Source organism: Brachycentrus maculatus, unplaced genomic scaffold, assembly GCF_059751285.1.
Source record: "Brachycentrus maculatus isolate JH-2025_06_01 unplaced genomic scaffold, ASM5975128v1 h1tg001102l, whole genome shotgun sequence".
NCBI classification, from domain to species: domain Eukaryota; kingdom Metazoa; phylum Arthropoda; class Insecta; order Trichoptera; family Brachycentridae; genus Brachycentrus; species Brachycentrus maculatus.
In genome coordinates, this window is record NW_028281806.1 from 114112 (window position 1) to 129728 (window position 15617).

General features: G+C 36.4%; 1 protein-coding gene across 2 annotated transcripts; it reads right to left on the minus strand.

Moving 5' to 3' along the window:
• On the minus strand, window positions 1-14423 carry LOC148299530 (uncharacterized). Of its 2 annotated transcripts, XM_088275973.1 has the most exons (3): window positions 10089-10117; window positions 8912-9231; window positions 1-2453 (listed from the first exon to the last, which is right to left on the minus strand). In XM_088275973.1, the coding sequence occupies exons 2-3, from the start codon at window positions 9174-9176 to the stop codon at window positions 2359-2361; spliced, it is 360 nt and encodes a 119-aa protein (XP_088132099.1). In that variant the 5' UTR covers window positions 9177-9231; window positions 10089-10117; the 3' UTR covers window positions 1-2358. The 2 variants fall into 2 exon arrangements, with proteins under 2 accessions (XP_088132099.1, XP_088132100.1); XM_088275974.1 differs by lacking the exons at window positions 8912-9231; window positions 10089-10117 and adding an exon at window positions 14140-14423 and having other exon boundaries at window positions 6-2453.
• Window positions 14424-15617: the final 1194 nt, after the last annotated feature.

Below are 15617 nucleotides of genomic sequence, written 5' to 3' on the forward strand. Positions count from 1 at the left end.
CACATTGTAGTCGGGCGCTTCGAACAATAGACTCTAGCCTATAGCGGACGTTTTTCGCGATTAGCGCAAAAATATATCGCTTTCTTAAAATTGACACAATTTCTAAACCAAATAATATTTTCCATTGAAATTTTCAAAGAAATCATAAATGACATTTGATCATCAAAAATAAATTATAATCATAATTTTTAATTAAGTATTCCGTATTTCACAATTTTAGAAGCATTGTAAACTCTAAAAAATAGTCTTCCCCTCCGAGGTATCATCCCTATACAATGCTAATATATTCAAATAATAAAATACCAAACAGTATACAAAACAGTGCGAGCGGTATGAAAAATAGCCCAATACGTGAAATGACTCAAACTAAACTGGAGATTGTGATCGCATAAAAACTCCAGATTTCTGGCGATGCCTTTACACGCGGTACACTAGCCAATCCGGACAAGGCATCTCAAATAACGTCAACAGACTGTCTTTTTCTTGTTGATAGAAAGGGGAAATATTTGTGTTTTTATTATTTATACAAATATTTCAATTTCATACTATTTCTGTGAGCCTTAGCGGCTCATTATTAGAAATAGGTATCAAATTGTGGTAGAGTGGTAGAGAGAAACAACAGGACCACAACCCGACACTTTTAGTCCAATCTCCTGTCAAATGACATTCAAAATATTCATTCAAAAATATACGTAGATACCCCCTCTGTGCTTAGTAAGATAATAAATAAAATGAAAGTTTTAGTATTTCACAATTAAAATATATTTAGTACAAAATATAAATAAATTCAACATTTTTATGAAATAAAACTAACGCATTGTATTCAACTACTTTCACTTTCCGTACTTTTCTCCGACTTTGTCATCTTCAGGGATGGATACGTACATCCCTGAAGATGACAGGGTAAAAAATAAAAGTGGTCAAAAAAAAATTTTTAGTTTTATTTTATAAAGTTTTATAAAATGTGCCACAAGGTATTTTCAAAAAACTTTCGAGAAATTGTTCAATTTTGTTCCAAGGCTCTCCCGATATCCTTTCTAGATTCCCATTGACTCGTAATAAAAATTTCTGAAATTCCTCCAAGGATTCCAACTCAGACAAATCGCTCACTCCTTTCAACAACGTGATATATCAAAAAACATGATTTTTCAGGAGATCGTTTTTAAAGTTTAAAAATATAATAAAATGTATTAAAAATAAATATCAAGCCACTTATTGAACTTTTTACTGTGCAACAGATCTTTTTAGGTAAAACCTGAATGTTTTTTTTTCGATTCGAAAAATATTTAGTATGTATAAAAAAATAATTAAACAATACCTTTTATTCAAAATGCAAAAACAACACTTTCTGCCCTGTAGCGGGTAAATATTAAGTTAAAAATATGCCGCTTTTGCTGGGATATAGTACATTTTCTGGGCATTCCATAAACATACACAACTGAAAATTGACAATTTTTGATTTATGAAGTTGTTGAAAGGAGTGAGCGATATGTTCTCAATATCTTCCTACATACCCAATTACACCCTAGAAACGTTAGTAAAATCTATCCAAGATATTTTGTATATTAAAAGCATTTTTAACTTTGTGGTATGGTAATATAACACTCTCTTTATCATTCATACTTCACTTTGTGTAATACCACTTTAAAAAACACTACTTCGTGACTACCAGTTTGGGAATAATCGTTCCGTAATCAGGTCAAATGTAGATTAAAATGAAATTCTTACTTAAGCATTGTGATTCATTTGTATTTTATTCTCTATGCCAAAATTTGATTTTTGTATAAATGTGTTTTGTATAGTGTAATGGTCAGCATGCTCGCCTACTGTACTGGAGGTCTCGGGTTCGATTCCCAGGAGGGGGTCAAATAAATATAAGTGATTTTTTCACTCTAATATTTATTCAATATTACCCTGGACTGGTGTACCTGAAGCGGAGGGCTGATCACATTTCCTTTGTGTGTCAACGATCAAGATAAGACTGCGTTTATATGATGCAGTGCCCTATGCACCAATGCGGTGCGTATAAGGGTTAAAAGAAAAGATTAATAAATTGTCAGACTGTAAACATTTAATTTTAATCTACATTTGACGTGATGATGGAATGATTATTCCAAAACCTGTAGTTACGAAGTAGTATTTTTTTTAAGTGGTATTACACAAAGTGAATGATGAATGATAAGGAGAGTGTTCTATCCAAGATTCAACATTCCAATGAATGTTGTCAATATCCTTTCTAGACTTCCAATGACACCCCAGAAACGTTCCTTACATCCCTCTAATTTCCCCAATTTTGCCGAATGCTCCCGATATCGCCCCGAGCTCCCCGTCCGCCGGCCGAATGTCGCAACATCGCGTCTACTTCCTCTTCTTCAGCTGCTTCAGCTTCCTCTTTTCCTCTCGCTTGACTTCCTTGTCCTTGAGAGACTTGTAAAGTTTGTACCCGAAGAATGCTGCAACAAAGAAATGTACGGGTTAAAACCAGCAGAAAGGAGAAAAATTGACATTTTAAAAGTTCAATTTATTTATAATAAACACATTATTTTTTGACATCTCATCAAAGATGAAGAAGAATATGGAAGTCTGGGCATTTACGGGGCTGACGACCGTCATAGGCTGGTTTAAGTGATCGCTTAACACACGTGTAACATTCACCAATTCTACCCATTATTGACAACCACACTACTCAAATTCTTGGAAGTTCTATAACTAACTAACTGACTAACTAACCATCACACCGCTTCCCCGCAGGGGTAGGCAGAGAAAATCGAACGCCACACCACTCTGTCCTTGCAAACATTCTTTGCCTCTTCTACATTCATGCATCTCCTCATACATACCCGACGATTATTACGACTCCTGACCCGGCCGCTTTCAAGTATTTGACATACCTGATTGTGCCAAGTTTTCCTCGGTCGTCCTCTGCTTCTTTTTCCAACTACATTCGCCTCATAAATTTGTTTAACCGTTCTTTCTACACTCATACGCTCCACATGTCCAAACCATCTCAACACACCTTTCTTAATTTTATCGATAATGCTTATCTCAGCCTTACATTCTTTCCTTATTTCATCATTCGAACATCTATCAAACATCGTTTTGCCACACATTCGTCTGAGGGATCGCATTTCGACTGCATTCAGTCTGCTTTCATCCTTCTTTTTCCAACTCCATGCTTCGCTTCCATACATATGGGTTGGAACCAGAACTCCATTGTGTACTGCCAGTTTAGCTTCCGCTGATAGATTTTTATTTGCTAAAACTGATTTTAGTGCACAATTCACTCTGTTCCCAGCATTCACTCTCCTTTCTATGTCTTTATGAAGTTCTATATATATGAACCAATTTAGAAAACTTGTTCTTGAATCACTAGAACTTCACAAGAGACATCTATTGTTGAGATGTTAAGAAGCTTTTTATCAAGCAGAAACTCTTATATTAGTATGTGAGGTCCGAATCCTGGATTATAATCACACACATGAGAAACGCCAGAAAATACCAAGAATTTGAGTAGTGTGGTTCGAGAAAATGTTCAATTTTATTCTAGGCTACTCCAATATCCTTTCTAGATTCCCATTGACTCGTAATAAAAATTCCTGAAATTCCTCCAAGGATTCCAACTCAGACATCGCTCACTCCTTTCAACAACGTCTTCTATCAAAAAACTTGATTTTTCAAGTGATTATTTTTAAAGTTTAAAAATATAATATAGTGTATTAAAAATAAATATCAAGCCACAACAAGTTAGGAGTCGTAACAATCGGCGGGTATGTATGAGGAGATGCATAAACGTGGAAGAGGCGAAGAATGTTTGCAAGGACAGAGTGGTGTGGCGCTGTATTCTCTCTGCCTACCCCTGCGGCGAAGCGGCGTGATAGTTAGTTAGTTAGTTAGTTAGTTATAATTATCTTGGCTTGACAACATGATAGAGTGGCTCCATTGCAGCACCGAAATTGCTGTGAGGATTACCGACCTTCAGCGTGGAGTGCCACAATAAAAGACCAAACTAACCAAATATCACAAGGAGGACTATAGCGCAAATTATAATGGTGCCAGCGCTGTACTGCTGCAGCGTCCACGGCAGGCTGTCCGAGGCGCTCGCGGTGAGCTGCTCCACGGTCTTGCTGTTGACGATATCGCTCGTCAGCTTGGCGGCGATGCCCTTGATCTCCTCCATCTTGCTTCCGAGCTGCTCGCGAGCCTTCGAGTCGAACTCAGCCTTCTCGTTGGAGGAGAGCAGGTCGTAGCGGTCGGACATCCCTTGCAGCTGTGCCGTGAGGCTGGAGAGGGTCCCCTCCCCCCCGCTCAGCTGCTTGATCAGCCCCTCCAATGCCTTGAGAGTGGTCGCCGGATCTCCGGACGCCTTCTGCAGAGCCATCTGGCTGGAGATCTCGCGCAGTCTGGCCGCCTCTTGCGTCATTTTGGACACGACGTCCACCAGATGGTCCACGTTTTGGTCGACCTCCATTGCGGCGGAAGGTTTTATAATTTTTTTTAAATCACGGCAACTGCTTTTGTACGTCCGAAGGTGTATATATAACTAATGGCCACGTACGATTGATAAAATGAGATATTATTTATCAATTATTGATAAGGATAATAGATTCTTATTAAATATATCAAATAATGATTGATTTATGCGAATATACACACACACACACACACATATATATATCGTAGTCGTACAGGAGAAAGTGACCAACTGACAAAACGTAAAATGTTCAGGAGGGCCATTTAAGTCACTTTTGCTTGGCAACAAAATAAACATCAATGAAGTTAGTAATTTTTACCAAGTCAATATATTATGCTTCCAAGTTTAAAATCCTTTGGGATTTTTTCAGGGCAAAATTAAGCTAGTAAGTTATCAAAAAGTCAATTGATCACATTTTTGTACTTGGTCACTTTGTCCTGTATGACTACGATATATATATATATATATATATATATATATATATATATATATATATATATATATATATATATATATATATATATATATATATATATATATATATATATATATATATATATATATATATATATATATATATATATATATATATATATATATATAGTCCACAAACTGTCTCCAGGCTTTTCTGTCGGCTGGCTGCCAGCTCCCTTGCATCCTCCCAAGTCAGATCCGCGTCCCGAAGTTCTGACGAGAACTGCCGACGAATTGTCATCCTGGGCGGCGCGAACCTGATGCCTTGTAAAAGAGGCAAGCTTGATTAAGGCTCTCAGGAGGCATGCGGAGTACATGGCCAAGCCAACTGAATCGCCTTTTCTTGACGACAGTTATATATATATACATATATATATATATATATATATATATATATATATATATATATATATATATATATATATATATATATATATATATATATATATATATATATATATATATATATATATAAATTGGGTCATGTTTAACGCTGCTTGATGATACCAAGCATTCTCGTTTGATATTCTTGACTGATGCACCAGTTTTTCCAACATTTTCAGATGTTTTTCTAGTACGTAACAATTGTTTACGTGGCAAATTGTTTTGAATATGTATCGTTATTGATAGCGACGATTATCGTAAGTGATATTTTTAATTTTGTATAAGTGTATTCTTTATTGTTATTGTACACATTTTTGTTAATATTGTTAAACGCATTAGCCGTAAATAAAAATAAAATATTTGATGCCTACCGTTTTTCACGAGTCACATACGACGTTGGGAAATTCAGACATGGCTAAACTAAACATTTATTTTTGTCCTTAAAACGGGACATCTACCATTTTTTACGTAATAGCATGTGTTTTCAAGAAAACATGTATTTTTTATGTATTAATAAAAAGAAGAGGAATTTTGATAAAGAAAATAAGAGGAATCAATTATATGAATATGAAAAAATTCTGTTGTTTTATTATTTATATAAAGAGTCTGCAGTCTTTATATAAATTAGTTAGTCTTTGCACATGACTCACCAGCCACCTGCTATAGCCATATGCACCGAAATCAAGCTAGGATTTGTTCAGCAAAGTTTTATGAAACGGCTATTCTACAAACTATCGTCGTTTTTATCCACTTTTTTAAAAATTGTTACCTTGTGTTGCTCTTTTTTGAAAACGGGACATTTCGACGTCCTGAAACTTCACTTGGGGACAACGGGGCAGGCTATTCAAAAACGGGACGGTCCCGTTCAAAACGGGACGTATGGTCACTTTAGACATGGCGTAATTTGATAAGGTGACAAACGTAATATTGTGTTATCTGATTGATTTTAGACTTGCACAAGATTAAAACTGTGTGTTGAATTAAATGTTTAGTAAAAAATTAAACTGTTGATAATTCTTATATAAATTTCAAATAATTACATAACAGAGCTTATCAACAATTTATAGATATCCGACGAAACTATGGATCATCGTCAGACGGGAGGAATATCTAATTTAACATACTCAACCTATAAAGGATTGTATTAGACTCGTGAAGTGTTTATAACTAACTAACTAACCATCACGCCGCTTCCCCGCAGGGGTAGGCAGAGAGAATCGAACGCCACACCACTCTGTCTTTGCAAACATTCTTTGCCTCTTCTACATTCATGCATCTCCTCATACATACCCGACGATTATTACGACTCCGAAGTATTTGACATACCTGATTGTGCCAAGTTTTCCTCGGTCGTCCTCCGCTTCTTTTTCCAACTACATTCGCCCCATAAATTTGTTTAACCGTTCTTTCTTCACTCATTCGTTCCACATGTCCAAACCATCTCAACACACCTTTCTTAATTTTATCGATAATGCTTATCTCAGTTTTGCATTCCTTCCTTATTTCACTATTTGCACATCTATCATACATTGTTTTGTCGCACATTCTTCTGAGAGATCGCATTTCGACTGCATTCAGTCTACTTTCATCCTTCTTTTGCCAACTCCATGTTTCACTTCCATACATTAGAGTTGGAACCAGGACTCCGTTGTGCACTGCCAGTTTAACTTCCTCTGATAGGTTTTTATTTGCTATAACTGATTTCAGTGCACCGTTCACTTTGTTCCCAGCATTCACTATCCTTTCTATATCTTTATCAATCTTTCCATCCCTAGAAAACATACTACCCAAATACACAAAATCATCTACCTGTTCCAGAATCTCTCCGTTTACCAATATTTCACATTCAGATCTGCATTCTTCTCTTTCAAAAACCATAATCTTGGATTTGCTAACATTCATCAATAAGTCACTTTCCTTATAATAATAATAATAATAAAATTGGATAACTTATATATCGCCATTTTCGTAAAAAAAATACCTCAAGGGCGCTTCACTGTGAATGAATTATCCTGTGAATGAAATTTCCTTGCACACATTATACACTTTTGTCACCAACGCCTGCAGGTCTTCTCTGCTATCGGCAAGAAGAACAGCATCGTCAGCATACAAAAGGCAACAGACAGTCAAATTATTCATTCTGGCTCCAACATTTAAATCTTTCAGTTCTTTCATGCAATTATCCATGTATAGGTTAAACAGCCACGGTGACATTACACATCCCTGCTTAACACCTTTAGAGATGCTAAGCCAGGATGAAAATGAATAATTTATTTATTAGCCAATAAACCAACATCGTGACAAAAATCTATTGGCTGGGCTATATATATATATATATTTAGTGAAACCTGTATTTATAAACACCAGTGTGCCACATCACACGCTTTGCGGAACAAAGCTTGATTTGTCGGACTGATTTGTACCACAAAAATCAGACTGTTTAGTGCGTACTACCTTTTTCTGCATTTAAAGATTATTTCTATGTATGTTCTCGTTTTATCAGGTGCAAAATATTAGCGCCTCATTGTTTGACAAACCATATCACCTCCCCTCCGGGCGGGGCAACTTTCATACTTGCGGGGGTACATTCAATTAGTGTCTTTGTATACATATTTTTGAAGAAAAAAAACTGATATGCGGATGGGTTAAAAAAAATGACTAACCATCATAACTAGTTAGTTTTTTTTTTATTTGTATACATTTAAGAACAGGTGCAAGAATTTTTATATCTAGGAAGCATGTTCACAAGGGATGGAAAAGTGGATAAGGATATTGAGAGAAGAGTGAATGCAGGGAATAGAATAAATGGTGCTTTTAAAAAAGTGATTGGGAATAAGAATATGTCCATGGAAGCCAAGCTAGCGGTTCACAACGGCGTGCTAGTACCGACACTAATGTATGGAAGCGAAACATGGAACTGGCAAAGGAAGGATGAAAGCAGAGTGAATGCTGTTGAAATGCGCTCCCTCAGACGAATGTGTGGAAAATCATTGTATGACAGAATTAAAAACGACAATATAAGAAAGGAATGTAAGGCTGAACGAGGAACAATTGAAAAGATTAGGAAGAGCTCTTTGCGGTGGTATGGACATGTGGAGCGAATGGATAGCGAGAGAATGACTAAGAAAATATATGTGGCGAATGTGAGAGGGAAAACAGAACGTGGACGACCGAAAAAGACTTGGCACGATCAGATCAATCAGAACCTAAAATCTGGCGGTGTCAAAAGTCTGCGTAATCGGAGGGCATGTATGACTAGATGTATGGATGTAAAGGAGGCGAGGAGTGTATGTCAGGACAGAAGAGTGTGGCGTTCCATCCTCTCTGCCTAACCCTGCGGGGAAACGGCGTGATGGTAGTAGTAGTAGTAGTACAATTTATACGTATTCAGGATTATTATTATTTTTTTTTCTGAGACCCACCAAGCCACCTTGTGTGTCTTGTCGGTGGAGTTCTTTTATAATACATTTTTTATTGTTTTTAATGATTTTAACCTAATATAGACACAAAAAAGAGAAAAAAATTAGTAAGTTAAAAAAAATAATTAAAAAAATACACAAAGGGCCCATCGGCCGACATTACCAAAGATGGAAGCCACCAGCAAGAGAAACGCGAAGAGAACGAACATCTGCGGCGACCAGAACACCTGCGGGGCGCCCAGGGGGCTGTCGTCCATCAGCGCCGCCCGCAGGTCCTCCTTCTCCGCGTCGGAGAGCCCCATCGTGTCCAGCATCCCGAGCAGCTCGTCGCGCGACGGCATCTTGAAGGGCTTCTGGTCCGCGGACGGGTCAAACGAGGGATCGATCGTCCCCTCACCAACCTCCGATACCATGTCTTGTTCGGACATTGTGCACTGATTTTACGATGGCGAAATGTCTCCGTTGCGAGGGCTGATCTTTAACCTTTCCGTTTGCGTCAAATGCGTGATAAAATTAGTCTTCTCTCTGCACCCGATGGTGCATAGGGCACTGTGTCGAATTCAGTGTTATCTTCATCGTTATTTACGTGGTTCAGGTACTAAGTCCAGTGTGACAATGATTAAAGAAAACACTTGTTTTTACCACTTGAGTTTTATTAAAGACAACTAGTTTCGGAAGCTAAACTTCCATCGTCAGGTCTGAATAATAACTAAAATATAAAATTTAAAATTGTTCTTTAAATAAGGAGAGGGGAAAGTTAGGGGGAGGGGGTTAGTCAAGGGGCGGAGTTCGAAAACAAAGGGAAAATGGAAAGCAAAGGTGATGAATTTTGAAATAATATATATTATTTAATAAATTATTATTAGAATTTAGTTTTTTTTATTTATTAACCATATCCGCTCCCTAGGTGGAGCATATGGAGTCCACAAACTGTCTCCAGGCTTTTCTGTCGGCTGCCAGCTCCCTTGCATCCTCCCAAGTCAGATCCGCGTCCCGAAGTTCTGACGAGAACTGCCGACGAATTGTCAGCAGTGGTCGTCCTGGGTGGCGCGAACCTGATGCCTTGTAGAAGAGGCAAGCTTGATGGCGGCTCTCAGGAGGCATGCGGAGTACGTGGCCAAGCCAACTGAATCGCCTTTTCCATATTCTTCATCATCTATATTGAGACAACTGTTTAATTTATTTAATATCACCCTGAACTGGTCACATTCCTCCGCGCATTCAACGATCAAGATATCACTGCCTGTATACGATGCAGTGCCCTATGCACCGTCGGGTGCGGGTTAGAAGGAGAAGATGTCACTTTACGAATTACAATATGATTGGCATTTGTAACTTACGAAGAACTACCGTTACACTTGCAAGTTAAACTTCAAATGTGAGATTACGAAGAAAAAAATTAGGTAATATTTTTATCAGTGGTCACATTATTTACACTTGAAAAACCAGTCACATTTTTTAATTTTTTTATTCTGTACAATTCTATGTTGAATCTACCTTCTTCCTCTGCTTCTATTTTATGTTTTTTTTTTTAAAAGAGAAATATTTGTGTTTTTATTATGTGTCCGCCTCTGTAGTGTAGGTCAGCACGCTCGGCTACCGTTCCCGAGGTCCCGGGTTCGATTCCCAGGGGGGTCAAATAAATAAACGTGATTTTTTCACTCTAATATTTATTCAATATTACCCTGGACTGGTACCTGAAGCGGAGGGCTGATCACCTTTCCTTCGTGTGTAAACGATCAAGATAACACTGTGTTTATATGACGCAGTGCCCTATGCACCATTGGGGTGCGGATAAGGGTTTTATTTATATATATTTATTATTTACACAAATGTTTCGATTTCATACTATTTCTGGTGAGCCTAAGCGGCTCATTATTAGAAATAGGTACCAAATTGTGGTAGAGTGGGTTCCAACCGAGAAACTCCGACTACAGAGTCCGCGACACTAACCACGGGACTACAACCCGACACTTACCGACAACATTCACTTTATTTAAATTAATCTACTAAATTGTATTTTACTGTTAACTCTTACCACTCTGTAGGCCAGACATTCTGGCCCGTATGATTCTAGTAGGCAGCTCCGTGGGCCACAATGTCTGGCCCGGCGCAGGTATAACTTTAATCACTGATTTTTCTATCACCCAACTTTATTCTACCAACAAATATTTCAGATAAATACAGTTCATCTTAATTCACATGGTCATACGAATTGCCAGACAGAGTGTCCCAAAGTTAGGGAATTAAAGTATCATTTATTGATTTGGCGTTTAATTTGTAGAACTCCATTTTAATTTATGTATTAATTTCAAATCAAACACAGATTTTTTGAGTCTACTAAGTTGTATTTTACTAACAAAAACACATCAAAAAATTATATTGTGTCAATTGTTTCACCTTGTTAGGGCATTATCCAACGAATGCGAAGATCAAATGGACTACGGTCCTTATGTAGCTATACAATTCTAAGTGACAGTTTTAACACGTGCAGCAATAATTTATGGTAAACAATTGTCACAGTATAATTTTTTATTTATTGTTTCGGCATTAACTTTGTGGTAAGACATGTTACAATGATTAAAGAAAACACTTGTTTTTTACCACTTGAGTTTTATTATAGACTACATGTTTCTGAAGTTAAACTTCCATCATTCAGGTCTGTATAGCAACTAAAATATAAAATATAAAATTGTTCTATAAATAAGGAGGGGAAAGTAAGGGGAAGGGGTTAGTCAAGGGGCGGAGTTTGAAAACAAAGGAAAAATGGAAAGCAATGGTGAAGAATTAAATTAAATATTTTTTTTTTTTTTTTTAATTAATTTTTTTAAATTCTTCACCGTTGCTTTCCATTTTTCCTTTGTTTTCAAACTCCGTCCCTTGACTAACCCCTTCCCCTTACTTTCCCCTCTCCTTATTTATAGAATAATTTTATATTTTAGTTATTATACAGACCTGAATGATGGAAGTTTAACTTCTGAAACATGTAGTCTATAATAAAACTCAAGTGGTAAAAAACGAAGTGTTTTCTTTAATCATTAATACATAAACTAATTTTTTTATTTTAATGTTAGAAAAACGTCGCGTTTTTTTGATCATAGTAGCTGATCAGTTGTAAGAGTGGAAAGGTTTAAAGAACACATAAAATCTTTTTTTTAATGTGTTTTTTTTAGTAGACATCAAAAAATCAAATTTGTATGTGACACCGGTTTTTAAAGAGTTAAGTCTAGATAATTTTCTTGTTGTGTTTGTATTGGGAGATAAGGAGGAGCGTGCCACATGTTCCCCAATGACTGCAAACGTGTCACAACACAGCACGACGCGATACACGTATGTCATTCCAACGACAACGCCGGTCAATCCGAGGTGGTGCTGTGAGGGAGCAAGTCTCTGCTGACAGCGAATTATTTATTATGAATCTTAAATATGATATTTAAATGATGAAAATACGTAATAAAATGTTACTTTAATTGCATTTTATTATGTATTGCAAAATTTATGTGGAAAATATTTATATTCAAAGTACTTATTTTAGTAAATTTACTAGGTGTCAAAAGTCTGCGTACTCGGAGGACATGTCGCTCACTCCTTTCAAGAACGTCATAAATCAAAAATCGTCAATTTTCAGTTGTGCATGTTTTCGGAATGCTCAGAAAATGTACTATATCCCAGCAAAAGAGGCATATTTTTAACATAATATTTACCCGCTACAGGGCAAAAAGTGTTGTTTTTGCAATTTGAAGAAAAGGTATTGTTTAAGTATTTTTTAAAATATACTAAATATTTTTCAAATGGAGAAAAAACCTTCAGTTTTTACCTAAAAAGATCTGTTGCACAGTAAAAAGTTCGATAAGTGGCTTGATATTTATTTTCAATACATTGTATTATATTTTCAAGCTTTAAAAACGTTCTCCTGAAAAATCAAGTTTTTTGATTTATGACGTTCTTGAAAGGAGTGAGCGATGTATGACTAGATGTAGGGATGTGAAGGAGGTGAGGAGTGTATGTCAGGACAGAAGAATGTGGCGTTCCATCCTCTCTGCCTACCCCTGCGGAGAAACGACGTGATGGTAGTAGTAGTAGTAGTAGTACTAAATATAACTCTGACAGCGAAAGCTAAACTGGCAGTTTACAATGGAGACTTCCAACAGATAGTTTCCCATTCCTATACACAGGACCGCACTCCGTAGTGTAATGGTCAGCACGCTCGGCTACCGTTCTGGAGGTGCCGGGTTCGATTCCCAAGGGGGGTAAAATAAATACAAGTGATTTTTTTTCACTGTAATATTTATTCAATATTACCCTGGACTGGTACCTGAAGCGGAGGGCTGATCACCTTTCCTTAAGATAACACTGCGTTTATATGATGCAGTGCCCTATGCACCATTAGGTGCGGATAAGGCGTATATATAGACCAACCTGCCGATGGTTATCCCTGTAGGAAGATATGCTGAACAATACCTGTTCCATGTGCCTGAGGGGGTATTCCCATAAGGGATTCTTCTACATCTCTAACAAGGGTCTTCTTGCTTACTTTTAATATATACGCCTTGAATATTGTTTATTACGCATATATAATTTTTTTTTGTTGAATAAAATTTAATAATGTGTGGAAAAAATACTTAAAAACCTCTACCTTGGGGGACAAACATGAAGAAAACTGAATACATTGTGACCACATATGACTAAAATTATATAGTGTCGAAAATTGACATTAAAATAACAACTTTTGTGTCAACATATTGTATCCAAAAAACAAAAAAATACAGAATTTGCGACCAAAAATGACTTAAAACCTTAACATTCGACACTAAAAATAAATGGTGTTTTTATTTTATTTAAAATATCAAGTTTTAGCATCTAAAATGACTAAATGACTACAATTCGTGTCTGAAAAGAACTATTAATTTCAAAAATTTGTCACAAAATTATGTCCAAAAATCACGAAAAATCACAAATTTTATGCAAAAAATTCACATATTCAAAATTCTACTTAAGAGACAATTTAAGACTTGATGTATTTTATGTATTAATTTTTAATTCAAACACAGATTTTTTGAGTATACTTAGTTGTATTTTATTAAAAACACAAAAATGAATATTGTGACAATTGTTTCGCCCAGTTATGGCATTTACAAACGTTGATGTATTTCGTTATATGCTGTTTGATAGTATGTTTTACTGGTAAATTACATTTCGTGGGGTGGATACACATATCGTGAGTGATAAAAACACCAAAACATCGACACATTGTGTCAAAAAAACGTAAAAATTTGTCAACATATTGTTGGAAAAAATTCACATTAATCTCTGGCAAATCGCGCGTTTGAGGTCGGAAAAAATGGCTGCAAGAAAAAAAAACAAATGACAAATGTTAGATGAATGCCTCACCTGATAGTCCGATGACGATGATGCCAGGAATGATGAAGACGGAGTTGGAGAAGCCGTGTTCGAAGAGCCCGTCGTCGGGGGCGCTCCCGAGGTCCACCATGTCGAGACTGGGTCTTCTATTATTATCAACTATCGACTATTGTCAATTGATAGTCTAAACAGAGATATTATCAGTTAGTGGTAAAGGTCATTGTTTGTTTATTAGCTGCGAACCGACCGACACATTTCACCGGCCGCTTGGAGCTCTGAATAAATTGATAAATACACATACAGATGAAATGCCGAACGTGCTGTAGTGTAAACATTATAAGGTCTGTTCGTGGTTGACAACATATTCATCGCATTCTGCACATGACGTCATAATTGGATATAATAAAATGACAACTATGAAATTCTTTCTACATGAAATTTATTTGACCAGCAACCGGGTTTCGTCATAACCAACATCATCAGACTGGTGAAGTCGGCTACGACGAAACCCGGTTGCTGGTCAATAAAATTAATGTGGAAAAAATTACACAGTTGTTATTTTATTATATAAAATGCAGTTCCACTAAGAAATCAGTACAAAGCTAAAATCTAATAATTGGATAGTTTTTTTTTACCTTGTCTTCTTTTTCTTCCAATCTCCATCCCAACTCTTTGTAGACTGTTGGGGTCAGCTCTCCTCGTCCTCAGGTTGTATGTCCTTCTGTCATAGACAACGTCACCTAGGCCATGCCTTCAGCATCCATGAATTTATTGGTCTCCGTCTTTCAAAGAAGATCCATTACAATTGCTTGTTTCACAACATGTTCAGGGTCTCTTTGTATTGTATAAACACTTTATTTTAAGTCTTGGCGATGCTAATAACAATACCTAGTGATATAATATTTAAAAAGTAAAAGAAGAATAAGGAAAACTTGACAAAATCAAGTATTTCAATTATGTACTTGAAAGTGGTCAGGTCAGGAGTCAAAATAATTAGCGAGTATGAATGAGGAGATGTATGAATGTGGAAGAGGCGAAGATTTATGGCGTTTGGCGTTTATTTATTTTCCTTACTAAATGACTACGTAAAAGTTTATATTTCATTAATGTTTTACCTCTATAATAGAGTGGTTATGTATGAAAAAGGAAAGACCGCGATTTGAAAATATGTTTTTTTATTTAATTACCACATACACACAAAATATATTTCTGAAATCACATAAATCTCCATCGATTTGTGAAATGCGGGTTAGTTTTATACGTCATCTAAACAGAGTATCTAGATGTCTCTACTGCATGATCCACGCATGACTAGACTAAAACATCAAAGCCACGAAAATTGTAATCGGCGACGCGCAGCATCTATTTTGACGTTTCTATCCAACACATGAAGAAGTGGTACAAATACGTCACTATATGTATCTCTTTTTTTGGTATCCAAAAAAGAGTGACACCAAATAAAACGTTTGTTCTATGAAAACAAATCGATGTGATATGACTCAAGTAAT